Source organism: Carettochelys insculpta, chromosome 17 (genome assembly GCF_033958435.1).
Source record: "Carettochelys insculpta isolate YL-2023 chromosome 17, ASM3395843v1, whole genome shotgun sequence".
NCBI classification, from domain to species: domain Eukaryota; kingdom Metazoa; phylum Chordata; order Testudines; family Carettochelyidae; genus Carettochelys; species Carettochelys insculpta.
This window is the reverse complement of record NC_134153.1, coordinates 32672131-32700084: the sequence shown is the minus strand read 5'-3', so window position 1 is coordinate 32700084 and position 27954 is coordinate 32672131. Positions and strand designations below refer to the sequence as shown.

Here is a 27954-nt window from a genome sequence, read left to right as displayed (position 1 = left end):
ATGGCGCTGAGTGTCAGCGTGAAGCGGGTCACCGAGCTGCCGGGGGCCGGGGAGCGGCAGGTGCAGCTCAGCTTCCGAGGTGCGGCGTGGCCGGAGGGGCGGGGTACTGGGGCGGGGGGGGAGGGGTACTGGGGCGGGGGGAGTAGCCGGGGGGGGAGGGGTACTGGGGCGGGGGGTGGTAGCGGGGGGGCGGGGTACTGGGGCGGGGGGAGTAGCCGGGGGAGGAGGGGTACTGGGGCGGGGGGTGGTAGCGGGGCGGAGGGGTACTGGGGCGGGGGGGGAGTAGCCGGGGGGGAGGGGTACTGGGGCGGGGGGGGAGTAGCCGGGGGGGAGGGGTACTGGGGCGGGGGGGAAGGGGTACTGGGGCGGGGGGAGTAGCCGGGGGGGAGGGGTACTGGGGCGGGGGGGGGAGTAGCCGGGGGGGGAGGGATACTGGGGCGGGGGGTGGTAGCGGGGGGGCGGGGTACTGGGATGGGGGGGAAGGGGTACTGGGGCGGGGGGAGTAGCCGGGGGGGAGGGGTACTGGGGCGGGGGGTGGTAGCGGGGGGGCGGGGTACTGGGGCGGGGGGAGTAGCCGGGGGAGGAGGGGTACTGGGGTGGGGGGTGGCGGGGGGGGTGGTAGCCTGGGGGTGGGGATATGTTGGGTACCAGTGTGCAGTAGGGTTGGTAGGTGTGGGGGTGGTAGACTGGGGAGCACGTGGTAGCCCAGGGGGGCAGTTGGGTGCTGGTGTACATGGGGTGGGTAGCCTGGGGGAGTGGCTGCGTATCAGTGTGCAGTGGGATTGGTAGGTGTGCATGGGGGGCGGCTGGGTGCCGGTGTGCACAGGAGATAGCCCGGGGTGGGGCTGGGTACCAATGGGCAGTGGGGTTGATAGGTGGGAGGGGCAGGGCTGGGTGCCAGTGTGCAGGGTGGGGTGATAGCTAGTGGGGGGAGGTAGCCCAGGGGGAGGGTCTGGGTATGGGTGCACAGGGGGATGTCAGTTCATGGGAGAAGCAGGAGCGTGTGCTCAGTGGGGTTGGAACCTCTAGAGATGATGACGGTTAATCTGAAGCAGTGTTTCCCAAACTTAACACATTTGTGTACCCCTCTCAGCACTCTGGCCTTATCAGCGTAGCCCCTTGCCCAGTGCTGTCCCAGTGCTTATCTCCCGATTTTTAGTCATTTATTTTCTTCCATATAGCCCTTGAAATCCTTTTGCGTACTACTGGTGTTACACGTACCACACTGTGGGAACTGCTGACCTAAAGAGATGAGGCTGACTGGTTACGGACAACCAGAGGGGTTGGAGCTGGCAGTGGCACCACCCACCTCCCAGCAGTGCCCGGCTGCAGTGTTGGGGGGCAGATCAGGCTGGCGTGCCCCCTGCTCATGGGACACCAGAGACCGGGGCTATTCCATATGCACTGGAGTGCCCACCTGCCTGCAGCTGGTCTGGAGCAGCCTCCCAACTCCCCCGCCCCCCGCTTTAATTGGTTAACGGGTTAATCAGTGTGTTTGACAACGAACTGGGGTTTTACATTACTAGTGGCCCATATGCAGGGGACTATGAAGGGACCAGGCTAGTTTTTCTCTCCAGCCCCTTGCTCCCCAACACTGCACTGCAGGGGTCCCCGCTAGCCCTTGGGTGCTGCCAGGCTCTCCTCTGGCTTAGCTGCCCCGTCTCCCCATTGCCCTTGGGCTCACTCCCCTTTGCCAATGAGCGCCAGCAGCCCAGGGCTCGGTGCAGGGCCGGGGCCTCATGGCTGGGGCTCTGGGCAGGGGTCTTGCTGCTTTTCCCTTCCATGCCAGCACCTGGGCCCAGTGCCAGGTCTGGCCCTGCTGGGTAGGGGGTGAGTGTGGCTGTAGATTGAGCCATTTTTCTGACCCCGGCTCAAGTGCTGTACAGCCCGCCAAAGTGGGTTTGCCAGGCCCTGAGAGAGGTGCCATCACCCCATCCCCTGCACAGTCCCTGTGGCTTCCCAGGCTAGGCCTCTGCCCAAGAGCAGCTGCACCCTTGCCTGCTCACAGCCTCCCCCCGCCGCCCGTCTCCAGCAGGGCTCATCTCCTGGCCACTGTGCAGTTGAGACCATGGGAGGCCAGGCTTGGACTGGTGGCACAACCTGGGGCGGGAGGGCAGCTGAAAGGCAGGGCCCAGGTGTGAGCCCCATGACTCCAGCTGAGGCTGCTGGGCTTCTGCCAGGTTCCAGCCGTGGGGCCTGCACAGCGGGTGGGAGGTCCTAGGGAGGGCAGGACAGGAGCATAATAAGGGCGGAGGCAGGTGGCAGTAACTGACGTTGATAAGTCCTTGGCCTGGGGCTTAAACCCTCCTGGTGTATTTCCCAGAGCCTGGGCCTCGGGAGGGCGTGTGTTAGCAGAGCTCTGCTCATGGCCTGGTCTCTGTAGTGCCTGGCTGATGCCCAGCCCAGCCCTCCGCCTCTCTGTGGGCACTTCTGTGGGCTGGGCAGTGCAGGCTGGGCACAAGGCTAGCCCTGAACAGCAACCCAGAGCAGTTTGGAACTGTTTGTTTTAATCACTGACGCCTGTTGCTCCAGGGAGGCCAGTGTCTTGTCGAGGGGCTTCCCTGCAGAGTGGCCCCTTGGGGGAGCTCACTGCATATGCACTGTGGGGGGCGCATCAGGAGCAGCTAAATGCTGAAAGGAAGAGACAATAGGGAAACACCCAGCACAAGTCTGTCAGGCCTTCCCTTCCTGGGAGCTGCTGCAGGCCCCATGCACTGCTGCCTGGGCAAGCTGAAATGAACTAAGCTCCAGTCCTCAGGTGTGCTGAGAACCTCCCACAAAGGACTGAGCAGCCAAACGTCCAGGCTTGGACCTGTAAAGAATTTGGCGCAGCTGGGTGCTCTGGCCTCCTGCCTAGCAGATTTCGTGTTCCCTGGCTGCCAATGCCCAGAACCAGGAGGGGGAAAGCCCGCGTCCAAGCACTGCTTTAGAATGCTATGGCCTTGTTTCTGCAGGGTTCACGCAGAAGACAAAGAAGGTCCGCTGTGGCCAGGAAGCCGTCTTTGATGAGGTAAGGCAGCCCTCAGCAGAAAGAACCTGCGGGGCTGGGGCTGAGCTGGGCTGTGCCATCTCTTCACTGCTCTGCTGAAGCCCTGGGGTTGCTCTTGGGTGACCAGATGAGCTGGAGCCGAAGGAGCCTGGCTCTGTCCTGAAGCACATGTCTGAGAAGAGCTCAGTTCCAGGCAGGCCTTCAGCTCCCCACTGCAATCATGGGGCCTGGAGTCCTGGAGCAGTGCTGGGTGGGCTGCACAGCTGGGCTGTCAGTTACTGTGGGGTGGCTTTTTGCGCAGGACACTGACCAGACTGCAAACGATGTTACGGGCTTGGCAAAGAAGTGCAGCATCTATCTCTGCAGCCGCCTAGAGGCTGGTCCAGAGGACTGGTGTTTACAGAGCAAAGAGCCCAAGTGACTTAGAGGCGGTAAATCCAGACAGCCCAGTCATGCAGCACAGCTGCTGATGGCAAGAGCGTAGCAGCAGTATGCATGAGTCTAAGCTGGGAAGGCTGTGGCCACACTTGGCCAAAATTTCAAAAGGGCCATGCTAATGGCCAAATCAGAGGATACTCTTCAGGCGCTGAAATGGGCTTGTTTTGTTTGCAGAAGAGAAGACTTAGGGGTGATTTGATAGCAGCCTTCAACTTCCTGAAGGGGAGCTCTAATGAGGAGGGTGAGAAACTGTTCTCAGTGGTGTCAGATGACAGAACAAGGAGTAATGGTCTGAAGTTGCAGAGGGAGAGGTGTAGGTTAGATGTTAGGAAAAACTACTTCACCAGGCAGGTGGTGAGGCATTGGAATGTGTTGCCTAGAGAGGTGGTGGATTCTTCATCCCTCGAGGTTTTTAAGTCCTGGCTGGACAAGGTCCTGGCTGGGATGATTTAGTGGGGGTTGATCCTGCTTGAAGCAGGGGGCTGAACTAGGTGACCTCCTGAAGTCCCTTCCAGTCCTGGGATTCTGTGAGTCTATGGCCAAATCAAAGAATACTAATAAGGTGCTGAAATTAATATTCAGTGCCTCACTAGCATGGTGCCAGCTGCAGCACTTTGAAAGTGCTGCGTTTGGCTTGCGTGTGGCTGGTCTTCATGGGGGCCCTATCAGCTGATAGGAATAAGGGGATTTTGACGTTTGCAGAGTCCTTTTGAAAAGGACCCCTGTGTAGATGAGCTGTGTGTGAGTGAAACCTGGCACTTTTGAAGTGCTGCGGCTGGCAGCATGCTAATGAGGCACTGAATATTCATTTCAGCACCTCATTTGTATTCTTTGATTTGGCCATTAGCATGGCCCTTTCAAAATTTTGGGCAAGTGTGGCCACAGCCGAAGTAAATTCTCTCAGGGGATTCTGTGCCCCTCCCCAAAGCTTTGCATGATATTTCAAAATTCTGCAAATGTTATTTGTCATAAATAAAGATGGCGGCTCCACCCCAGGGGTGGGACGCACAGACCCCATCTCCCCCAGCCTCCATTGGACCTGGAACCACTCATTGTGTCCCTGTGCAGCCAGATCCCACATGCACTGCCCCATGGTTAACTTGTGTTCCAGCTCAGGAGGGAGCCCATGAGGGATTCCAGGACACATCTGCCTGTGGGGCTGAGCTGGTGGGTGAACTCAGAGCATGGACCCTAAATTGGGCTTGCACAAAAAACAGCTGGCACGTGGGGGAGGAGGCAGGCCACTCCCCTGGGATGTGGGAGCCTGAGGGTTGAGTCCTTGCTGTGGCTGATTGGAGGCATACAGGGTGGCTGCCAGGGTATCGGGGAGGGGCGTTACTACAGGATCAATCAGACAACTCCTACTGATGAGCCAGAGCTCTTCTGTGGGCTGCGCAGCAGTGATTCTGAAGCCCTTTGTGACAAGCCTTGGGATGCAGGATAGGATGTTTGCGTGGCAGCCCAGTGATGAGCTAGTGCTACACCCTGCCACGGGCTGGCTGTCTTATCCACCCCAGCGTGCAGCAGGGAAGTTGAGTTCAGGGGCCCACCTCTGGCAGGCTGGATCCCCGGACTGAGAGGCTGGTGCCCCATGAGCAGTGTGAGTCACAAGCTGAGACAAGGGGACTGGTGTCTCCCTGCGGCCAGAAGGCTGTGGCTGTTGCTGGGCTTTTGTGGGCTGAGAGTGAAGAACCACCTCCTCCTCCCTGCAGGTTCTTAGTGTGGCCTCTAATGGTGATATGGGGATCTAGGCCTTGTGGGGTTTGCCTGCCTGGCCCTTACGTACCTGCAGCTGCCTCTGTCGGCTGCTTCAGCTCCTTGGGCTCTGGCTGCAGGCCTAGTTAACTGGGGGGTGTGGAGGGTCCTGGGGAAGCAAGAGGTGATGTGGGAGGGGACAGAGGGAGCAGGGGTGGCGGTGGGGAGGGAGGCGGAGGGCAGAGAGGCTCTTGGTCACACAATGAGAGCATGAGGCAGGCCCGGGCATGTTGCAGGCTGCACAGCTGCCCCTGGTGCCTGGACCCTTAGGGTTCAGTTCTGCCTCCTGGGGTCTGTTTCACATGTGCCTGCCAGTGCCCTGAGAGCTGGGATCGCAGAGATGGCACAGGCCCTGCCCACCTGGCTGCTGGCGCTTCACCCTTGCCTCACCCACACTCTGCTGCTAGGGGCACCCAGAAGCAGGGTGCTGGCTCTGGCCCACACCTGCAGCAGGGATGGGCCCAGCTAGCTTTTGCTGTCTGTTCTCCAGCAGCCTCACTGGGTGCATGCATCAGCCTGCTTGTGTGAGAGCGACTCTGTGGGAGGCTGAGACTCCCTGGCAAGACAGTCCCAAATATGTATGTCAGATGTGGGGAGCGGCGCAGACCAGCCTCCTGCTTGGTCTGTGAGTCCAGCTGTGCCTTGCTGGAGAGCCACAACAGGACACAGGGCATGGAGCAGACCGCGCTGGTCCAGGCAGCAGCCTGCTGTGCCCTGTTTGCATGTGGGCTGCCCTCTCCTGCCCAGCACAGCTCTCTGCTGTGGCATCGAGTGGGAGAGGTCTGGTGACAGCTGGCAGTCCCGCCACTCCAATCTGGGTTCAGGGTTATGCTCCTCATGCTGCTCCAGTGCTTGTCAAGAGGTCAAAACAGCAGCAGGGAGTGGCCAGAAAGCCCTGGCCCGATGGAGTCCCACAAGTGTCACTGCTGGGAGGAGGCAGGTTCTGGGGGAGGGTGAGCAGCAAGGGGAGGGTGGGGACACGGGCACAACTGGCTCTGGTATGCAAAGGTCTGTCAGCCACATGTGAGGTTCTCACTTTGGGGAGTGAGGTTTCTGTGCCCTTTCCCTGACTGACACTGGCCGGGGCTGCCCAAGAGCTGGCAGGCATGTGGGCAGAGACACTGAGCTCAGCTAAGCCGTGGAGAGAAGGAGCTTTAGGCCTAGTATCTGAAGCACTTGGAGCTGAAGCTGGCTGGTTATTCCCTCTTTAATTCAAGTGCCTGAACAAAGCGTGGGCAGGAAAGTTCTATGGAACCCTCAGCACCCCTGAACCGAGTCCCACTTTGCTTCCCTGCATCCTCCAACTAGAGCTGCAGCACAACCATGCAGCCAGCAACCTTGGGAATGTCGTCTCCTTGCTTGGCTGGGCTCCTCCTCTGCCTCGCAAGCTCTCGGGGGGGCTGGGACCACTTCTGGGAGCAGTGGGGTGTCTTGGCCCATTCTCCTGTCCCTGCGCTCGCTGTGGGATGGCACTGGGCTGATTTTGCAGTGTTTCTTTTACGGTGTCATTAATGCTACTTTGTAGCCACCCATTCACTAGTTGTCCTCTGACCAGGCCTCATGCCTGGTGGAAGGGTGAAGGGGGAAGGCTGGCTCCCAGTTTGAACCCACCAGTGTCCCTGTCCTAGGGCCTGGCTAGCCCAGGCAAACCTCTTGAATCCCTGGAGCATCTCTGGTGCCTGCTACTGAAAGGCTCTGCCGCAAAGATCCCGTGGCAGATGAAGCCAGTGGGGTACACACGTACAGGATGGGAAGGGACTCCCTAGGAAGGAGTACTGCAGAAAAGAATCTAGGGGTCAGAGTGGCTCACAAGCTAAATACAAGTCAACAGCGTGACACCCTTGCAAAAAAAAACCAAAAAAGCAAAACCGAAAACAAAAAAAACCCAAACATGACTCTAAGATGCATTAACTGGTGCGCTGTGAGTGATACACAAGAAGTCATTCTTCCACTCTACTCTGCGATGACCAGGCCTCAGCTGGAGTATTGTGTCCAGTTCTGGGCACCATATTTCAAGAAAGATGTAGGGAAATTTGAGCGGATCCAGAGAAGAACAACTAAAATGACTGAAGGTCTGGAGAACATGAGCTGTGAGGAAAGACTGAAAGAACTGGGTTTGTTTAGTTTGGAAAAGAGAAGATTGGGAGGGGGCTTGATAGCAGCTTTCAAGCACCCAAGAAGGTGTTTTGCGGAGCACGGAAAAATTATTCTCCTTGACCTTTGAGTGTAGGGCAAGGAGCAATGAGCTTAAACTGCAGCAAGGGAGAAAGCTCATCACCTAATAAATGATTTTGCTAGTCTTTAAAGTGCTACTTGACTGCTTTTTGTTTTGATAGTATATAGACTAGCATGGTTCCCTCTCTGTTTCTATTCAATGTGCAAGGCACTACATTTAGCCATTTGGAATGGAGATCCACCAACCACATGAAAAAACTCGCCCACATCCAGACAGACATCATCTTTCTCTCCAAATGCAAGAAAATGGACATTGTACACAAGGGACTGACAGTGAAAAACCCATTACAATCAACATACTACATTGGCTACAGTGAGCCTCTATGCAACATGCTCTCTACGAAACTGAGGAACCACTTGATCAAAATCCTTTACAATAAACAAAAGATGATCAAAAATGAACTATCTAAACTTGAAATTATCATCAACAAACAGACATCCACTCAAGACCCCACAGTAGGAGGCTTTACCAGTGCCAGACAAGAAACTTATAAAATACACTTCCACTTTCTACAAAAAAGAAAAGAGAATAAATTTTCTACATTACTTTATTCCTCAGGATACTTCAACTACAATAACAGCAGCTCAACTAACAATATCGTTAACCTTTCCAGCTACCAACTCAGCCCAGCAGACTAGTCTCTCTTATCCCGGAGTCTTTCCTTCTGCCCTACTTCCTCCACAAACTTAATACAATTCTGTGGTGACCTTGAAGCCTTCTTTCGCCGCCTCCATCTAAAGGAATTTTTCCAGCACACCTATGAACAACAGTCTGACTCTCTCAATCCCCCCTACCAACAACAGAAGAAGAAGAACTCTATGTGGACTCCCCCTGAGGGTTGTAGTGAAAGTCTGGATTTCTACGTACAGTGCTTCTGCAACCGTGCTCAGACTGACATTATACACAAACAATGCCAAATGAGACACAATCTGAACTATGCTGAATGCCATGCTGTCCAGAGTCTCAAAAATAACCCAGACATCATAATCAAACCAGCTGACAAAGGGGGTGCTGTTGTCATCATGAGTAAGTCAGACTATGAACAGGAGGCAGCCAGACAACTCTCCAACGCCACATTTTAGAGACCTCTCTCTGCTGATCCCATTTTGGAATTCCAAAGGAAATTACAACTACTACTGAAGGAACTCCCTGCTGCTACTCGGGACCTCACTCACTCAGACACACCATCTGAGCCGCAGCCTGGATTATTCTATTTACTTCTCAAAATCCACAAACCTGGAAACCCCGGACACCCTGTCATTTTGAGTATTGGAGGGGTAGCCGTGTTAGTCTGGATCTGTAACAGCAACGAAGGGTCCTGTGGCACCTTTTAGACTAACAGAAAAGTTTTGAGCATGAGCTTTCGTGAGCACAGACTCACTGATCGGATGCAGTGAGTCTGTGCTCACGAAAGCTCATGCTCAAAACTTTTCTGTTAGTCTATAAGGTGCCACAGAACCCTTCGTTGCTATTTCGAGTATTGGCACCCTTACCACCAGACTATCCAGTTACGTGGACTCTCTCCTCAGACCCTACGCCACCAACACTCCCAGCTATCTCTGAGATACCACCGACTTCCTGAGGAAATTACAAAACATCGGAAAAGTTCCTGATAACGCCATCCTTGCCACAATGGATGTAGAGGCTCTGTATGCTAATATTCCACATAAAGACGGATTACGAGCAATCAGGAATACCATCCCTGAAGTCACCAAAGCCAGTCTGGTGTCTGACCTGTGTAACTTTGTTCTCATCCACAATTATTTCTGATTTGGGGACAATTTATACCTCCAGATTCGTGGAACTGCTATGGGCACCCGCGTGGCCCCACAATATGCAAATATATTTATAGCTGACCTGGAACAACAATTCCTCAGCTCTCATCCCTTATTACCCCTCCTCTACTTAAGATACATTGATGACATCTTTATGATTTGGACCCATGGTATAGAAACTCTAGAAGAATTCCACAGAGACTTCAACAATCTACACCCCACCATCAACTTATGCCTCGATTACAACATGCAAGAGATACATTTCCTGGACACTACAGTACTAATCAAGGATGGCCTGATCAGTACCACACTGTACCGAAAACCTACTGATCGCTATACTTACCTACACCCTTCTAGCTTCTATCCTACAAACATAACTAGATCCATTGTTTACAGTCAAGCTCTTAGATACAATCGCCTTTGCTCTGCTCCAACTGACAGAGACCAAAAACTACAAGATCTTTAGCAAATATTCATAAACCTGAATTACCCACCAGGAGAAGTAAAAAAACAAATCAACAGGGCCAGACGAATACCCAGAGACCAGCTACGCCAAGACTGGCCCAGAAAAGCCGAGAACAGAACACCCCTGGTCGTCACCTACAGCCCCCAACTCAAACCACTGCAACGAATTATTAAAGACCTACAACCTATCCTTAATCAGGATTCCACACTCCAGAAGGCCCTGGGTGACATGCCTGTTCTCTCCTACCAACAACCTCCCAACCTCACGAGGATCCTCACCCACAGCCACAGTCTATACCCCAGGATTTCCAGTCCTGGAACCTTTCCTTGCAACAAAGCCTGCTGCCAGCTTTGTCCACATATCTTCTCCGGAAATACCATCACTGGACCTAACCAGATTACTCACAGAATCACGGGCACTTTCTCATGCTCCTCTACTAACGTCATATATGCCATCATGTGCCAACAATGCCCAGATGCTTTGTATATTGGACAGACTTCAAACTCCCTTAGATAAAGGGTTAGTGGGCACAAAACAGACATCAAAACACTCCAGGTCCACAAACCAGTTAGTCAACATTTTAATGGAATGACTTAAGAGTATGCACGTTACTGAAAAAAATTTTCGCACCTCTATTCAAAGAGAAGCAGCTGAACTGTCTTTTATATTCAAATTCGGCACATTAACACGTGGTTTGAACCGGGATGGGAATTTTCTGAGTCACTATAGGGGCTTGTCTGCATACTTGGCTTAATCTAATTCTTGACCTTCCCCCCACACCCCTCCACTCTCTGATTTGCTCACCTTGATCATTTTTTTCTGATTTGTCCTCCTTGCTTACTGTTTTTGGTTCTCTGTGCCTTAAATATTGAGTCTGATCTGGTATGGTTATGGTCTGAAGGAGTGGGTCTGTCCCACGAAAGCTCACCTAATAAATTATTTTGCTAATCTTTCAAGTGCTACTGGACTGCTTTTTGTTTTGATAGTACATAGACTAGCATGGCTCCCTCTTTCTTACTATGCAGCAAGGGAGGTTTAAGCTTTACATCAGGAAAAACTTCCCAACTGTCAGGGTGGTTAACACTAATAAATTGCCTATAGAGGTTGTGCGTTCTCCATCCTTCCAGATATTTAAAAGCAGGCTGATAGGCATCTGTCAGGGATGATCGAGATTAGTGTGTCTCAAACTTAAAATATTCGCATACCCCTGTTGGGACTCTGGCCTGATCAGCACACACCCCTCTCAGTGCCATCCCTCTGCTTATCTCCTGGTTTTAATAATTTATTTTCTGCCATATATGCCTTGAAATCGTTTAGTGTACCACGGTGGCACGCATACCACACTTTGGGAAACACTGAGCTAGATGGTGCTAGGTCTAGCTGTGAGGGCAGGGGGCTGGACTCAGGGAGGTCTCTTCCAGTTCTAGTGTTCTATGATTCTTTGCTCTCCCTTGTGCGGAATCTCCCTAGAGCAAAGTGTTAGGAAGTACATCTAGGCTCTAGGGAAGGGCATACATTGAAAATTAGTGGGGATCCCCTGTATCAGTGAAGTGCTATGGAAATTCACTGTGTCTCTGCTTGTTTTCAGCTCTTTCGCTGGCCACATTATGGGAAGCTCATTATGGAAGAGATGCTGCTAGTGAAAGTTTACAACTGCAGTAAAGTTTTCAGTAACAGGTAGGTTCTGTGGGGCTAAGGAGAGACTGGATGACTGGGGTAATTGGAGGCCGGTTCACATGACTCTAATCGCAAAACCTGATATGGGCTCCACTCAAGAAAGATGGAAAGGCTGTGAACATACTGCCGGTGAGTGTGAATGTTCTAAGGAACATAAGTATTAGAGGGGCAGCCCTATTAGTCTGTATTTGCAAAGACAACAAGATGTCCTGTGGCACCTTACAGACTAACAGATATACTGGAGCATAAGCTTTCGTGGGCAATGACCCACTTCATCAGCTGCATTAGAGTGGGAATTCTGCCTCTGGAATTTCCACTCCAATGCATCTGATGAAGTGGGTCTTCGCCTGCGAAAGCTTATGCTCCAGTATATCTGTTAGTCTGTAAGGTACCACAGGACATCTTGTTGTTTCTAAGGAACATAGGTCTTGTCAAAAAAACTTGATTTTTCTTTTAATGTGATAGCAGGTTTGGTTAGAGAGGCATCCCACTGATGGAATATGTCTCGACTTCTTTAATGGTGTTTGACTTGGTATTGCACGATGTTCTGATTAAAAACGTTGCATGGCACAAAATCAATATATCACACACTGAATTGATTAATAATTGGCTAACTAAAAGAGCTTCAAATTCAATTGTAAATAGGGAGTCTGCCAACGGAATGGTTTCTGGAGAGGTCTTGTTTTTGGCCCAGTGCTATTGAATATCATTATGATCAGCAAGAAAATATATATGCTGGTGAAGTTTGCAGATGATGTGAATACTGGCAGAGTGGTATGTAGTGATGGGGGCAGATCAGTTGTATGTGTAGGAAAGATAAAAAATATGGCAAAAGACTGCTTTGGCTTAACCACGAGATCTTGCATGGTCTCAAAATAAAAAAGGAATCATATAAAAAATGAAGACAAGGACAAATTACAAAGGATGAATATAGGCAAACAACACAAGAATGTGCAGAAGCAAGATTAGAAGGGCTAAGGTACAAAATGAGCTCAAACTAGCTACAGGCATAAAGGGAAACAAGAAGGCTTTTTATAAATACGTTAGAAACAAGAGGAAGGCCATTGCTCAGTGAGGAGGGAGGAACAGTAACACGGAACTTGGAAATGGCAGAGATGCTTAATGACTTCTTTGTTTCGGTCTTCACTGAGAAGTCTGATGAAGGAATGCCCAACATAGTGAATGCTAGTGGGAAAGAGGTAGGGTTAGAAGCTGAAATAAAAAAAGAACAAGTTAAAAATCACTTAGGAAAATTAGATGTCTGCAAGTCACTAGGGCCTGATGAAATGCATCCTAGAATACTCAAGGAGCTGATAGAGGAGGTATCTGAGACTTTGGAAAATCATGGGAGACAGGAGAGATTCCAGAAGACTGAAAAAGGGCAAATTTAGTACCCATCTATAAAAAGGGGAATAAGAATAACCCAGGAAACTACAGGCCAGTCAGCTTAACTTCGGTGCCAGGAACGATAATGGAGTGGGTAATTAAAGAAATCATCTGCAAGCACTTGGAAGGTGGTAAGGTGATGTGGAACAGCCAGCATGGATTTGTAAAGAACAAATCATGTCAAACTAATCTGGTAGCTTTCTTTGATAGGATAACGAGCCTTGTGGATAGGGGAGAAGTGGTAGATGTGGTATACCTAGACTTTAGTAAAACATTTGATACGGTCTCGCATGATATTCTTATAAAAAAACTAGGCAAATACAATTTAGATGAGGCTACTATAAGGTGGGTGCATAACTGGCTGGATAACCATATGCAGAGAATAGTTCTTAATGGTTCTCAATCCTGCTGGAAAAGTATAACAAGTGGGATTCTGCAGGGGTCTGTGTTAGGACCGGTTCTGTTCAATATCTTCATCAACGATTTAGATATTGGCATAGAAAGTACGCTTATTAAGTTTGCAGATGATACCAAGCTGGGAGGGGTTGCAACTGCTTTGGAGGATAGGGTCATAATTCAAAAGGATCTGGATAAATTGGAGAAATGATCTGAGGTAAACAGGATGAAGTTTAATAAGGACAAATGCAAAGTGCTCCACTTGGGAAGGAACAATCAGTTTCACACATACAGAATGGGGAGAGGCTGTCGAGGAATGAGTACAGCAGAAAGGGATCTGGGGATTATAGTGGACCACAAGCTAAATATGAGTCAACAGTGTGATGCTGTTGCAAAAAAAGCAAACATGATTCTAGGATGCATTAACAGGTGTGTTGTGAACAAGGCAGGAGAAGTCATTCTTCCGCTCTACTCTGTGCTGGTTAGGCCTCAGCTGGAGTATTGTGTCCAGTTGTGGGCACCCCAGTTCAAGAAAGATGTAGAGAAATTAGAGAAGGTCCAGAAAAGAGCAACAAGAATGGTTAAAGGTCTAGAGAATGTGACCTATGAAGAAAGGCTAAAAGAATTGGGCTTGGTTAGTTTGGAAAAGAGAAGGTTGAGGGGAAAAAGGATAGTGGTTTTCAGGTATCTAAAAGGGTGTCATAAGGAGGAGGGGGGAAACTTGTTCTTCTTGGCCTCTGAGGATAGAACAAGAGGCAATGGACTTAAACTGCAGCAGGGAAGGTTTAGGTTGGACATTAGGAAAAAGATCCTAACTGTCAGGGTGGTCAAACAGTGGAATAAATTGCCAAGGGATGTTGTGGAATCTCCATTGCTGGAGATATTTAAGAACAGGTTAGATAGATGTCTATCAGGGATGGTCTAGACAGTATTTGGTCCTGCCATTGGGGCAGGGGGCTGGACTCGCTGACCTCTCGAGGTCCCTTCCAGTCCCAGTGTTCTATGATTCTATGGACCAATCTGAATTGCTTGGTGACCTGGCTCATTCAAACAACACGTGGATATGATAGGTTATGCTTACCAGGTGGGGGGCTGTGTGGAAAGCAATGACACTGAAAAGGACTTGGGTCTTGTGGAGGATAACTAACGGAACTTGAGTTACAGTGAGATGCTGTACCTAAACGGGCTAATGCTGTCCTTGGCTGTATACGATGGGGAATATTGAATCAGATTAGGGAGGTGATAACAACTTCTACATACAACATGTTTGGTGAGACCATTACTGAATTCTGACCACAGTTCTGGTACCTACTGCTCAAAAGTGATGTTGACCCACTGGAAAGGGCTCAGAAAAGAGCTCCAAGACTAAACTGAGGCCTAGAAATTCTGCCTTGCAGTGAGCCTTAGGAAGCTGGGGCTATTTCAAGAACGTTAAGAGATGGTGTGATCATGATCACACCAAATACCTGCAAAGAGAGGAGATTTCTGAGCTCTGGGAGCTCTTTAATCAAGAAGAACTCATTAGAGCTGGTGGCTGGAAGCTGAAGCTATGTAAATTCCATCTAGTGAGAAGGCACAAGTGTTCCCCCGCCAAGGGCATTAGCCACAGGAACAGCTGACCAAGTATATGATGGGTTCTTTGTCACCTAAAGATCTAAGTCCAGCATGGAAGCCTCATTCAACAGGTCTGCTCTGGCTCAACCACCCGGCACAGGGCTGCTGCAGGAACCTCTGGGGCAGGTGGTTTGCCCAGCTGTGTCGGAGGTCAGACTAGATCATGCCCGTTCTGTCTGGATTACTGTCTGCATTTCCTGGTGTTGTAATGTTGGTTCTGAGATAATCACAACATGCTGCTGCACCTTTACCCTGCATTACTGTACTGCAGAGCCTCAACTCCACCAGAATGTAACTCTTGTCTGGCAACAGCCACAGGCATACAAATGTGGCTGAATGCAGGGCAGAGCACACAAAGCCTTGTTCCCTCTGGGTCCTCTTTGCCAGGGGGTAATGCTTCTGGGTGAATGCTGCGGCATGGGCTGGGAGACCATGGGCTGCTTGCTCACGGGCCCCTAACTGCTAAGGTGTGTCTGCTGAACACGTATCACCAAGACAGAAGAGTAACAGAGAGTAACCTGTGCTAGTCTATACACTATCAAAACAAAAAGCAGTCAAGTAGCACTTTCAAGACTAGCAAAATAGTTTATTAGGTGAGCTTTCGTGGGACAGACCCACTTCTTCAGACCATAGCCAGACCAGAACAGACTCAATATTTAAGGCACAGAGAACCAAAAGCAGTAAGCAAGGAGGACAAATCAGAAAAAGATAATCAAGGTGAGCAAATCAGAGAGTGGAGGGGTGGGGGGGAAGATCAAGAATTAGATTGAGTTAAGTATGCAGACGAGCCCCTGTAGTGACTCAGAAAGTTCACATCACGATTTAAACCATGTGTTAATGTTCCGAATTTGAATATAAATGTCAATTCGTCCACTTCCCTTTCTACAAAGGGGCGATAATTTCTTTTCAGTAACACACATACCTTGAGGTCATTGACAGAATGGCCCCTTCCATTAAAATGTTGACTAACTGGTTTGTGGATCTGGAGTGTTTTGATGTCTGTTTTGTGCCTGTTGACCCTTTGTCTAAGGGAGTTAGAAGTCTGTCCAATATACAAAGCATCTGGGCATTGTTGGCACATGATGGCATATATGACGTTAGTAGAGGAGCATGAGAAAGTGCCCGTGATTCTGTGAGTAATCTGGTTAGGTCCAGTGATGGTATTTCCGGAGAAGATATGTGGACAAAGCTGGCAGCGGGCTTTGTTGCAGGGAAAGGTTCCAGGACTGGTGTTCCTGAGGTATAGACTGTGGCTGTTAGTAAGGATCCTCATGAGTTTGGGAGGTTGTCTGTAGGAGAGAACAGGCATGTCACCCAGGGCCTTCTGGAGTGTAGCATCCTGATTAAGAATAGGTTGTCGGTCTTTAATAATTCGTTGTAGTGGTCTGAGTTGGGGGCTGTAGGTGACAACCAGGGGTGTTCTGTTCTCGGCTTTTTTGGGCCAGTCTTGGAGTAGCTGGTTTCTGGGTATGCATCTGGCCCTGTCGATTTGTTTTTTTACTTCTCCTGGTAGGTAATTCAGGTTTATGAATATTTGGTAAAGTTCTTGTAGTTTTTGGTCTCTGTCAGTTGGATCAGAGCAAATGCGATTATACCTAAGAGCTTGACTGTAAACAATGGATCTAGTCACGTGTGCAGGATGGAAACTAGAAGGGTGTAGATAAGTATAGCGATCAGTAGGTTTTCGGTACAGTGTGGTACTGATCAGGCCATACTTGATTAGTACTGTAGTGTCCAGGAAATGATCGCTATACTTATCTATGCCCTTCTAGTTTCCATCCTGCACACGTGACTAGATCCATTGTTTACAGTCAAGCTCTTAGGTATAATCGCATTTGCTCTGATCCAACTGACAGAGACCAAAAACTACAAGAACTTTACCAAATATTCATAAACCTGAATTACCTACCAGGAGAAGTAAAAAAACAAATCGACAGGGCCAGATGCATACCCAGAAACCAGCTACTCCAAGACTGGCCCAAAAAAGCCGAGAACAGAACACCCCTGGTTGTCACCTACAGCCCCCAACTCAGACCACTGCAACGAATTATTAAAGACCGACAACCTATCCTTAATCAGGATGCTACACTCCAGAAGGCCCTGGGTGACATGCCTGTTCTCTCCTACAGACAACCTCCCAAACTCATGAGGATCCTTACTAACAGCCACAGTCTATACCCCAGGAACACCAGTCCTGGAACCTTTCCCTGCAACAAAGCCTGCTGCCAGCTTTGTCCACGTATCTTCTCTGGAAATACCATCACTGGACCTAACCAGATTACTCCCAGAATCACGGGCTCTTTCTCATGCTCCTCTACTAACATAATATGTGCCAACAATGCCCAGATGCTTTGTATATTGGACAAACTTCTAACTCCCTTAGACAAAGGGTCAACGGGCACAAAACAGACATCAAAACACTCCAGATCCACAAACCAGTTAGTCAACATTTTAGTGGAATGGGCCATTCTGTCAATGACCTCAAGGTATGTGTGCTACTGAAAAGAAATTATCGCTCCTTTGTAGAAAGGGAAGTGGACGAATTGACATTTATATTCAAATTCAGAACATTAACACATGGTTTAAATCGTGATGTGAAATTTCTGAGTCACTATAGGGGCTCGTCTGCATACTTAACTCAATCTAATTCTTGACCTTCCCCCCCACCCCTCCACTCTCTGATTTGCTCACCTTGATTATCTTTTTCTGATTTGTCCTCCTTGCTTACTGCTTTTGGTTCTCTGTGCCTTAAATATTGAGTCTGTTCTGGTCTGGCTATGGTCTGAAGAAGTGGGTCTGTCCCACGAAAGCTCACCTCATAAACCATTTTGCTAGTCTTTAAAGTGCTACTTGACTGCTTTTTGTCAAGACAGAAGAGAGTGAGGCCTCGCCCCAGAGCAGCTGCCTAGTGAGTCACAGGCTTTGGTCCTTTGGAATACAGGGGGCACCCTGAATCCGTGAGCTGCTTCAGGCTCCTGAACTGCATTAGGGTCATTCCCGCCTCTGCTCCTTGTCACTCAGAAGGCAGCAGACCTGCTATCCAAAGTGCAGGCAATGGGATGTTCACTGGGGGCAGAGCCAAGCAAGCATATCTGTAGCTCTCTGTGCCGACAGCGCCTGCTCCCCAGTGCTCTCTTCCCAGCACGGATGCCGCAGAGCCTTGACCCTGTGTCCCCATTTCCATCTCCTGGCAGGACACACCCCCAGGCCTGTCCCTTGCAACCTTGCCCTGGCTTGGTGCCACGTTTTTTGCATCCCACGGGAGGGGTAAGGAGGGAGATTGTGTACTGGCCAAGGCCATGACTTTGTTGGCTATCAGCCTTTTTTGTGCCTCCCCCACCCCCTTAGCTGGTTACTTGACCTTGGCTTGAGAGGGGAGCCAGGCAGCCTTCCAGTGCAGCTGGTATACTGCATTCCCATCATACCATGGGTGCAGGGTGAAGCTGCTGTTTGGGGAGGCAAGCACCCCAGTCTGTGGCCCCACCCACACTGCACCCTTGCTTTACCCAGGACCCCCCCCTCCCCAGTCACCCTCTTCTCTTCTTGCCCACCCTCTACTCACCCCTTCCAACTCAATCCCTGGACCCAAATGTAGCAAATAGTTGAATAAACAACTCCCACTCCTCTGCAATTTCCTTCCAAGAAAATGGAGCATGGTTTCCACAGAATGCCAGATTGTTAGTGCTGGACATGCAGAAGGTACCTAATTAAAGACACTAAAATTGGGAATAAAAAATGTCAGTCATGGGTTTTGTGATAAAACCTGAAGTTTGTCAGAGATTTATTGCAAAAACTTTATGGTAAGGGCAAGTCAGCTGTCCTGCTGAATGCAACATTGACTATAACAGAAAACACAAGGGAGCTCTTCTCTGTTATCCATTTTCTTAGACAGTATGTTTTACATCCTCCTAAACCGTCAAAAAGTCAACATTCCAGATTAGTACATATTTAACATACTGAAACAAAGACATTTAATGTCAGAAAGGTTTAGCGTGTTCATAACAAAGTTTGTTGCTTTTAGAAAAAGGGAACATTAATTTGTGTATGATCTCCATAACAATAGACATGTTTATGAAATTTCATCATGTGTGTTAAGTAGGTTTCCAAAGATTTGAGGCACAACAGAGGGTTGTATATCTGAGTAAGGTACTGATTTTGGTGGAGGGTTCTATTAAAATTTGTCTATCAAATAGTCAACAGTAAAGTATGGGAAACTCATTTGTCCAATTATCTGGAAGAAAAGGAATGCTGTCCCTTCAAGGGCTCCCTCCAACAGGTGGGTGAAAGGAGAATAGGGATGGCTAGAAAGAACAGGACAACGTTGGAACCAAGTTTTTGTACTGCAGTAATTAAAATTAAAATTAAAATTAAAATGTATAGTTTAGAACAGGGTGGTCTTTTGAAGATTTTATTTTAAAAAGCTAGATGCCTGAACACCCAAGCATTTAAGGCTAAGGCTGAATACTCAGATTGTGCATTTAAAAATCTACTGAAGGATTTTTTTTAGAGATGTGATTTTATAATCTTCAGCAACAAACTAATGAAATATGTAAAGCAACTGTTACGCTAAAGACCTGTAGAAATAGTAAGGCACAATTGTTTTTGTCCCTAAATTCAGGGTCAACACATGCCTGTTAAATAGCTTCATTACCACTGACTGGCTCTTTCACAGGTGCTGTGTTACGCTAATGGCAAGCTGGAAAGATTTTCACTTTTTACGCTACTAGATCCACTTTGGGGGAAGAGTCACCAGTTTTCAAGCTGTAACCACGTGCTGTGTGACCCTTCAGGATTGGTCAGAATAAAGAGAGCAAGAGGGGAAAGGTTGAGCACTCAGACCCAGGGGAGGCATTGCCTCTACTTGCCTCTTACAGGTACTGCCCATGCATCATACCCCTTTACACTTTTAACCCCATCACTTGGCTCTTTTCATTGCAGCTGCTGATGGGTAGATGGAATGCACAGTGTATTTGTTTGCACATGTTAGTAAGGACATAAGAGTTTCAAGTCAAACCCCAGATTCTATCTCGTAACAAACCTGCTACCTGAAATACTTTGGCAATATTATGTACACAGCCCGACATGAGCTACCTCCTCTGTACTGACTAGCTAAGGCTGAAGCCATAATGGAATATTCCCTCTCTGATGTTGTGTTGTAGACTACTTGGTACCTTAGTCATCAGCCTTCAGCACCTAGTGACATCTGGGCGCCTGATCCTCAGAGAGGCCCTTGTGGACAAGAACCACACCATCACGGGGGTGAGTCATGTGGTTACTGGAGCACTGATTTGATGGTGAGCACACCAGGAGACCGGGAGGTTTCTAGGTGGACAGCTAGCAAATGTCTGACTTGTTAAAATACCTCTGGCACTCCAGGCTTGGAGTCCTGCACATCCTATTTGGCCACATTCTCCACTGTGTGTAATGATTCGTGTCGTACCAGCACAGTGCTTCCTACTGATCACTCCGGGCATTAGCACCATTTTTTAAGTACATCGGAAGCGAGAAGTGGGAAGCCAGCCAAAGAACCATGGCACCACTAGAAGAGTGAGGTGCCAAAGGAGCAGTCTAGGAAGAGCAGTCTACTATGGAGAAAGGAAATGATTTCTGTGCATTGGTCTTCACTGCAGATGATGTGAGGGAGAGTCCCACACCTGAGTCATTTATTTTTCATTTACAAATCAGAGGGACTGTCCCAAACTGAGGTGTCATTGGAAGAGGTTTTGTAACAAAATGGCGTTCACCCAAGAGTTCTGCAAAAACTCAAATATGACTGTGTAGAACTACGAACTATGGTTTGTGACCTATCCTTCAATCACCCTCTGTGCAGGATGGCTGGAGGATAGATAAGGCTGCAGAGGCCATCCTGGCAATTGTAGGAGGTTAAATCATACTGAGACCAGTAAGCCTGACTTCAGTACTGGGCAAACTGGCTGAAACTGTAGTAAAACGCTCAATTATCAGACACACAAACACCATTGACAGGGAAGAGTTAACACAGCTTTTGAAAAGGGAGCTCACTCCTCACCAATTGATTAGAAATCCTTGAGGGGCTGAAGACATGTGCGGACAGGGGTATAGCATAGGTAGCCTTTCTGAAAGCCTTTGCAAGGTCCCTCACCAAAGGCTGTTAAGCAAAATAAGATTTGCTGGGCTAAGAGGGAAAGTCCTCTCCTGGGACATTGAACCATTTAAAATACAGGAACAAAGGGTAGGACTAAATGGTCTGTTTTCAGAATGGAGAATGCTAACTAGCAGTGTCCCATGGGAGCCTGTCCAGGGGATCAGTGCTCTTCAATGTGTTCAGAAATCCTCTGGGAAAAGGTTAATGCTGTTTTGCCAAATCTCCTAGATAATAAAAAATTACCCTAGAAACTTAAGTCCAAAGAAACTGGTGAAGTTTTATAAAGGACTCTCACAAAACTGGGTGACTGGGCAAGAAAATACAAATGAAATGCAATGTTGATAAATGCGAAGTCATGCACATTGGCAAACACCAACCCGAGCACACGCATAAAATGATGGGGTCTAAATTAGATGTTTCCACTCAAGAAAGAGATCGTGGAGCGTTCTCTGAACATGCCCACTCAATGTGCAATGACAGTCCGAAAGCTAACAGGAAGTCAGGACTCAATAGAAAAGGATAGAGCTGACCCTCTTTCAGTGCTTCTGGGAGCTGCTGGGGAAGCTGCCAAGCAAGCATTGCTGGTTAAATACACCTCCCTGGGGTGGCAACATAGAACAGGTCGCCACCCAACTGCATACAGTGCCACAGTTATTAGCACATGGTCATCAAGTGATAGCTAAAGCCAGACCAGCTGCATGTGGCCCTGCCCAGGGCTCTCAGGCACGTCCATTTGCACAGCTCCTCGAAGGCTGTGCACCATGCCTGCAGGGGAAAGCTGCTAGTGGTGCATTTTACGCTTGGAAACCTGAGCTCACCTCAGCTTGGCTTCCACACGTTCCCAGCTTTGGGAAGCTGCAGGAATCATTGGCCAGAAAGGGTCCTGTTGGGCAAATCCATATCTTCTGTTGCCCCATCAGCTGGGTTGTGTGCTGTTGAGCTGCCTGCTCTGCTGGCCAGCCAGGAAGGACAGCCCTTGAGAGCTTCTTCCTTTCTTATTTGTGATGTGTGTCCCCTCCCCTTTGGAGTTAGGTGGGCAGTGCCTGGCTGCTGCACTCTGAGTGCATGTTGACTGTTCCTTCCTAGATCCATATTGAGCTAGATCTGCGCTACCAGCCCCCGGAGGGCTCAGTGGGTTCGTGGCTTGAGGAAGACTTTGTCTACCACATGAAAGACAGGTACTCAGCATAATGGAGGAGGAAAAATTCAGACTACTTCTGCCTCCCTGCCCCCCTTGTGCCTGAGAGGCCTGTCCACAGTGGCCTTTATAGCCTCGGGGTGAGTTGGAGACAGCCCCAGAAGACAGCACTGAGCTACTAGTGGGCAGAACAGCGCTAGAGTGGAGGCTGCTCTCTGAGGTGTGGAACGTCAACCCACCCAGCAGCCTGGGCTGTGTGTCAGCGACCTGCAGTGCTGCAGCCTCATCTTTGCCCCACTGGGCCCGTACTTGGGGTGGGGGGCATGCCCACCGCTCCCACCATGGGAGGCTGCTCTCTGGTGCCTTAGAGAAGCCCAGGCCAGTAGGAAGGCCCTAGGCTGGGTGAGAGGGGCAAGGCTGCAGTGGGGACGAGGGGTGGGAAAGGCCTGGTCCTGGCAGCCCCCGAGGCTGTGCGAGATGCGCACAGACAGCCGGCTGGGTGTGGCACAGCAGGCAGATGGGTGAGTCCTCATGGCTTCCCTTGTGCATTCTGAGCGAGGGCCTTCTGGGGGCTGAGGGTCAGGGAGCTGCGTGAAGGGAGGCACTGCACAGTTCGTGCTTCTCTTCAGGGACAATGCTGGCCTGAGAAGGGGCTAGGCTGGGAGGGAGCAGACGGGCCGCACGCGTTGGTGGGCAGCAGCGACGGGCTGGCTGGTCTGACGAGCACTTGTGTCTTGCAGCACCGAGTTGATTATCCGCAATGCTGGGTTTGAAGAGCTGCTGTAAGTAGCCCAGGGCAGGGCCTCTCACAGCAATGTGCAGGGGCCAGGCATTGGAGGGCAGTGCTGCCTGGCTCTGTGCCCTGCCCCCGCCCGCAGCCTCCCCCTAGGGTGACACGGGGTGCATGTTTCCAGGCCCACTGATGTGAAGAGAGCGAACGAGCTGGAGAAGAAGGCCACGGCACTGGGCAGGAGGCTGGTGAAGGGCTTAGAGGCAGACGAGGAAGAGGAGGAGGATTATGACGAGTCTGACATGGAGTTCTTGGGCATCGTCTTCAGCCCTGTCAAGAGGTACCTGGCATGTGCGCCTCTTCTCTCCCGCAGCTGGGCGCCGGCTCCTGTCCCCGCTGGGCTGAATGCTGGGGGAACCTCTTCTGAGAGCCTTTGCCCCTGCCCCAAGGTTCAGCCAGCTTGGTGTCCCTTCGTGTAGGCTGCAGCTGCGTGCTCAGTCTGGGCTGCAGCTGCTCTCCAGCAGCAGGGCAGCAGGGTGCTTGTGGGCCATGAACCTCTCCATGGGCCCTCCCACTGGCTGACCTCCTCTGGAGGGAGTTTGCTTGGAAGTGCTGGGGCTGGCTGGGAGGAGGGCTTGGCACTTCCTTTTCCCTAGCTGGCCTTTGGGCTAATTAGCCCCTGGTTTCCAGCCATGACAGCTCCGCTGTGGGCCTAGCTGTGTGATCAGTGCCAGCGGGTGAGGATTCCAGGATTCTGAAGGAGGGTTTGCCCAGGCGGCTCTCTCCCCAACAGCTATTTCTCAGCTAGTGTGTTTCCCTTGCAGCCGTTCCAGATGCCTCACCAAGTGGGACCTGTTTTCCACTCCCAGACCGCAAAGTTTCCAGGTACTGTACTGAAGAGTCCTCCTGCCAGTCTGGGGCACCTCAGTGGATCCCTGTCCTGAGGCAGGGATACCGCAGAATGCAACCCCCTCTCAGGGCTGCTTGCTGCCAGGCCAGTGCCTCTCTTCCAAGTGGGGTCGGCCCCCACTATCTCTGCCCCTCTGCCCTCTCCAAGGGACTGCCTGGAGATGCTTCTTCACCACCTCACTGCTCTTGTCACTTGTGAATCACATGCTGGGCTCAGCAGCACTGCTCTTTCCTTGGCTGGTGCATAAATGCTGAGATGTCTGTATCTCCAGCCTCACTGGCTGGACCAAAAAGCTTTTGCTATTTCCTGTCATTGTGGGTGGGGGCAGAGTCCAGTGGGCCATTCTGCACAGGATGGAACAGTTCCAGCATACCTCATGCAAACTGGGTGAGCCAGGACTCTTCCTGGGCTTTAAAGTCAGATGTGAGTTTGAGAGAGACCACACAGTATGGAGCAGGGTGGGGAGTGCCATTGGCCTCTTGCTGTCTCAGTTGGGATGTTGCCCTGTAGTTTAATAATAGTGTGTCTGCAGCTCTTTGCCGTGCAGGGCAGCTGTGAATTGGCCCTCACAGCCCACCTGGCAGGGGTTCCCATTCTCTTCCTAGAGACAACAAAACCCATGTGTGGATGCTGCTATGCCCCTGCACTGAATGTGGTCCCCGGATGAACCCCACTGCTGCTCTGGAGCAGAGGCATGACTCCCAGGTCAGCTGGCCTCTCTGGGCTTACTAGCCTGGCTGTTTGTCAATGTTTGTCTAGGTGTTCTAGTGAGCACCTAGAACAGGAGGCCAAAGACTCTGCCACACTCCAGCAGAAAGGGAACTTGGAGGGTAGTAAAGTCTTTCATTTCCCATGTGTCCGGCTCCACCTGAGGGTGTCCTTACCCATGGCTAGTGCTGAGGACAGCAGGGCTGTTTGGAAAGCAGTGAAGAGGGGTGGGAGCCAGTCAGTGGATGGTGTTTCTGGACAGTTTGGCTGCAGAAAGACGAGGCGAGTTTTCCTCTCCCACCTGCACTGAAGGCCCCAGCAATGCAGCCCTGTCCATGTCTCCACAGATTGGGATCAATGTCATTGAGGCCCAGAAGCTGGTGGGGGTGAACATTGACCCCTTTGTGGTGGTGAAGGTTGGAGATGAGAAGAGGCAAACGGCAACGCAAAAGTCAACCAACTGCCCTTTTTATAATGAGGTGTGTAGCTGGGGCCAGAGATCTCACTGGCAGGGCGCCCAGAGCCCTGTGTCTGGGGTGTGCTGCACTGAGGCAGCAGGGACGCAGCCATGTGGCTGAGCAGGCTGGGCTGTTACTCTCTGCGGCCCAGGTCAGCAAGGAGCCCAGCTCTGCTTGCCCCTGCTCAGTCACGCAGAGGGCCCAGCACTGCCAAAGGCCCTCGGTGTGCAGTGGCCGTCCTGGTTTGTGGGGAGGGGGCACTCGCAGTGCTAGGGGAGCTCTGTGCTCAGGGGGCTCTCTTGTCTCTTGCAGTACTTTGTGTTTGAATTCCACGAGCCAAGGGAAGTTTTATTTCACAGACTCATCGAGATCTCGGTAAGACTGCCCTGCTGCACAGTCTCTCTGGGGCCCATGGGCAGGAAGCTGTGTAATGGCAACAGGTGCCATGCTGCACCAAGGGGCTGTGTGTGCGTGTCTGTCCATGCATGTGTACTTACATGAACAGACCTACCGGCTGCTGTGCAGAGGTAGGGCCCCATGTTACCCCCACAGGTGAGGAAGATGAGGCACAGACAAGTTAAAGGGCCCATCCAGGGTCGCACAGCAAATCAGTGGAAGAGCTGGGAATAAATCTGAGGGGCTCTGACCCATTCCTTGCGTTAGCCAGTAGGTAGTACTACCTTCTTCCTTGTTGCTAACAGATGCTACATGTGTAGCTCAGGGGTGTGCCCCAAACCCACTGTAATCAGTGGCAGTCTGCGACCCAGCTTCATGGCGCCTTCAGCAGCCCCGGGGGCAGACAGTGGTAGTGCTACTGCTTTTTAGTGGCAGGTCACAGGTGTGCCCTCTCCTGGCTTGGGAGTGATGTGGCCACATGGCACCCAGCTACACGTAACTCATCGGTCTCCTGCTGTCATAGCACCTGTGGGGTTTCAGCTGCCCAGCATCTGCACACATTCAGCTAGTGCAGCGCAGCTGTTTCCCTGACCCTGCAGTGGACACTGAGACCCTGGGGAGCTCATCTCCCAAGTCGTGAGCCCCTGAGGGAGACCAGGTTTGTGTTTCCATTCCCGGCTGACGCACTTGGAGGGCAGTGTGCTTGTAGCCGTGCTGGTCCCAGGTCTGTGTGAAGTAAGAGCTTGTATTGGACCAGTTTCTGTGCCTCAGAAATGGGCTGTTGAGGTCTGGAAAAGGTAATGGGCCCTCTGCCTTGAATGGGACCTTGAATATGAGGTCAGGACTTATGCTGTGAGGCGGAGTGTGCCTTTTGCATGCCAGAGCTCATAACAGACATCACCTCCCCATCTTTGGCTCCTGGAAAGGAGCTGACGTGTTGCTGGCGTTTTGCTCTCCCAGGAGGGGCTCGAGCTGCTTTCAGTCCCAGTCAGATGGAGACTGAATCCAGTGGCACCCCAGAAATGGTGCCCCGGCCTGTCCGTAGAGTGCAAAGGGGTGTGACATGTTGGGAGGTGGGAGGGACTTTCTGATTTGGCAGCCTTTCCATGTACAGCAATGCCAGTGTAAGGGGAAAGCAGGACAGAATCAGCCCCTTTAAAGACCTGGAGGCCTGAAGCGCTAAAGGCTCACCGGAGGGTTAAGAGCAGCACCTGTCCATTGAAACCTAGGCCAGAGACCAGAGACTCTGGTTCTTCTGACAGCCTCCGTCTGATGCTCAGCATGGCACCCCTTCCCTGCAGGCATGTGCTTGGCTTTCGCACAAAGGGGCAGCCAGCCTCGATTGGCACTGGAGGGCCGTGTCTACACGAGCCCCAAACTTCGAAATGGCCACGCAAATGGCCATTTCGAAGTTTACTAATGAAGCGCTGAAATGCATATTCAGCGCTTCATTAGCATGCGGGCGGCAGCGGCACTTTGAAATTGACGCGCCTCGCCACAGCGCGTCTCGTCCAGACGGGGCTCCTTTTCGAAAGGACCCCACCTACTTCGAAGTTCCCTTATTCCCATGAGCTCATGGGACTTCGAAGTAGGTGGGGTCCTTTCGAAAAGGAGCCCCGTCTGGACGAGACGCACGGCGGCAAGGCGCGTCAATTTCGAAGTGCTGCTGCCGCCCGCATGCTAATGAAGCGCTGAATATGCATTTCAACGCTCCATTAGTAAACTTCGAAATGGCCATTTGTGTGGCCATTTCGAAGTTTGGGGCTCGTGTAGACGTAGTCGAGAGATGCCATCCTGGCTCAGGCCCCCAGGAGATTGGCTCTGTTCTGTCCTGACCTTGGCCTGGCTGAAGGAACAGTTTGTGCAGACACCTGAAAGTCACTGGACCCACAGTGTGTTGGGGAGGCTAGGCTAGGCCTGCCCATGAGAGAGGGGCTGGTGTGGAGCAGGCCTCGGGCAGGTCTGGTTACGTGTAGTGGCTTGTCCAGGGCAGCTTGGCTCATGCCTCTGCCTGGGCTCTTGTGGTGGTTGCCCCGGTGTGACCTTGGTGCAGGAGAGTCTGGGCATGAGGGGGTTGTGGTTGGCTGGGTTGAGGCTTGGGTGCAGCCCAGTGCGAGATTGGCCTGGTGTCTGGAGTAGGGGTGGGGGATCACCCAGTGTCTGGGCAGCATGTGTGTTCTACCTGGCCCTTGCCACTGATGCGCCATCAGCCATCCTTGTGTTCATAGCCCCTGTCCCCCCTGCCCACTGCTCTCTGAGCAGCTGCGCTCTGCCATGCCATAAGCCGGACCATTCAACGGCAGCATGGGGTTTGTGTGTTACCTGCAGGTCTTTCATTCAAAGAAGATCCGATTCCTGGGAACTCGCATAGGAACCTTCAAAATCGATGCAGAGACTGTGTACAGCCAGCCAGGTAACGTGTGCAGAGCCATGGGACCACTCTGTGGGCTGTCCTGTGCTGTCTATCCTTCCTCAGCGTCGCAGGGGCATCACTTCAGATTGTGGTGGGGGGAGGCATTGTTAGCCATAATTCCAGGGGCAACATGGGTACCTGAAACCTTGAGGGGCTTTTTTGCAGCTAATAACATAGCAATTATTCTCTGACAGGAACCTTGTAGCTATCAAACTCCTATATGAGAACATTGAATAAATATTTGTCACCATCAGCCATATGACTAACATGTTCTGACACCTTCCACCAGGTCACGTAAGAGTTAGGTTTGAAATGTTAATGTACATTTTTACTTCGTTGCTAATT

At 50.9% G+C, this 27954-nt stretch overlaps 1 protein-coding gene across 1 annotated transcript in view; it reads left to right on the top strand.

The window, feature by feature from the left end:
- The window catches only part of LOC142022095 (fer-1-like protein 4), a 94370-nt gene continuing 66416 nt past the window's right edge, over positions 1-27954 (top strand). Inside the window, exons 1-11 of the mRNA XM_075011592.1 lie at positions 1-79; positions 2955-3010; positions 11248-11336; positions 19892-19991; positions 21943-22034; positions 22735-22776; positions 22909-23064; positions 23549-23609; positions 24690-24821; positions 25113-25175; positions 27525-27609. Coding sequence (XP_074867693.1) covers positions 1-79; positions 2955-3010; positions 11248-11336; positions 19892-19991; positions 21943-22034; positions 22735-22776; positions 22909-23064; positions 23549-23609; positions 24690-24821; positions 25113-25175; positions 27525-27609 — 955 coding nt within the window. The remainder of the gene's footprint in view (positions 80-2954; positions 3011-11247; positions 11337-19891; positions 19992-21942; positions 22035-22734; positions 22777-22908; positions 23065-23548; positions 23610-24689; positions 24822-25112; positions 25176-27524; positions 27610-27954) is intronic.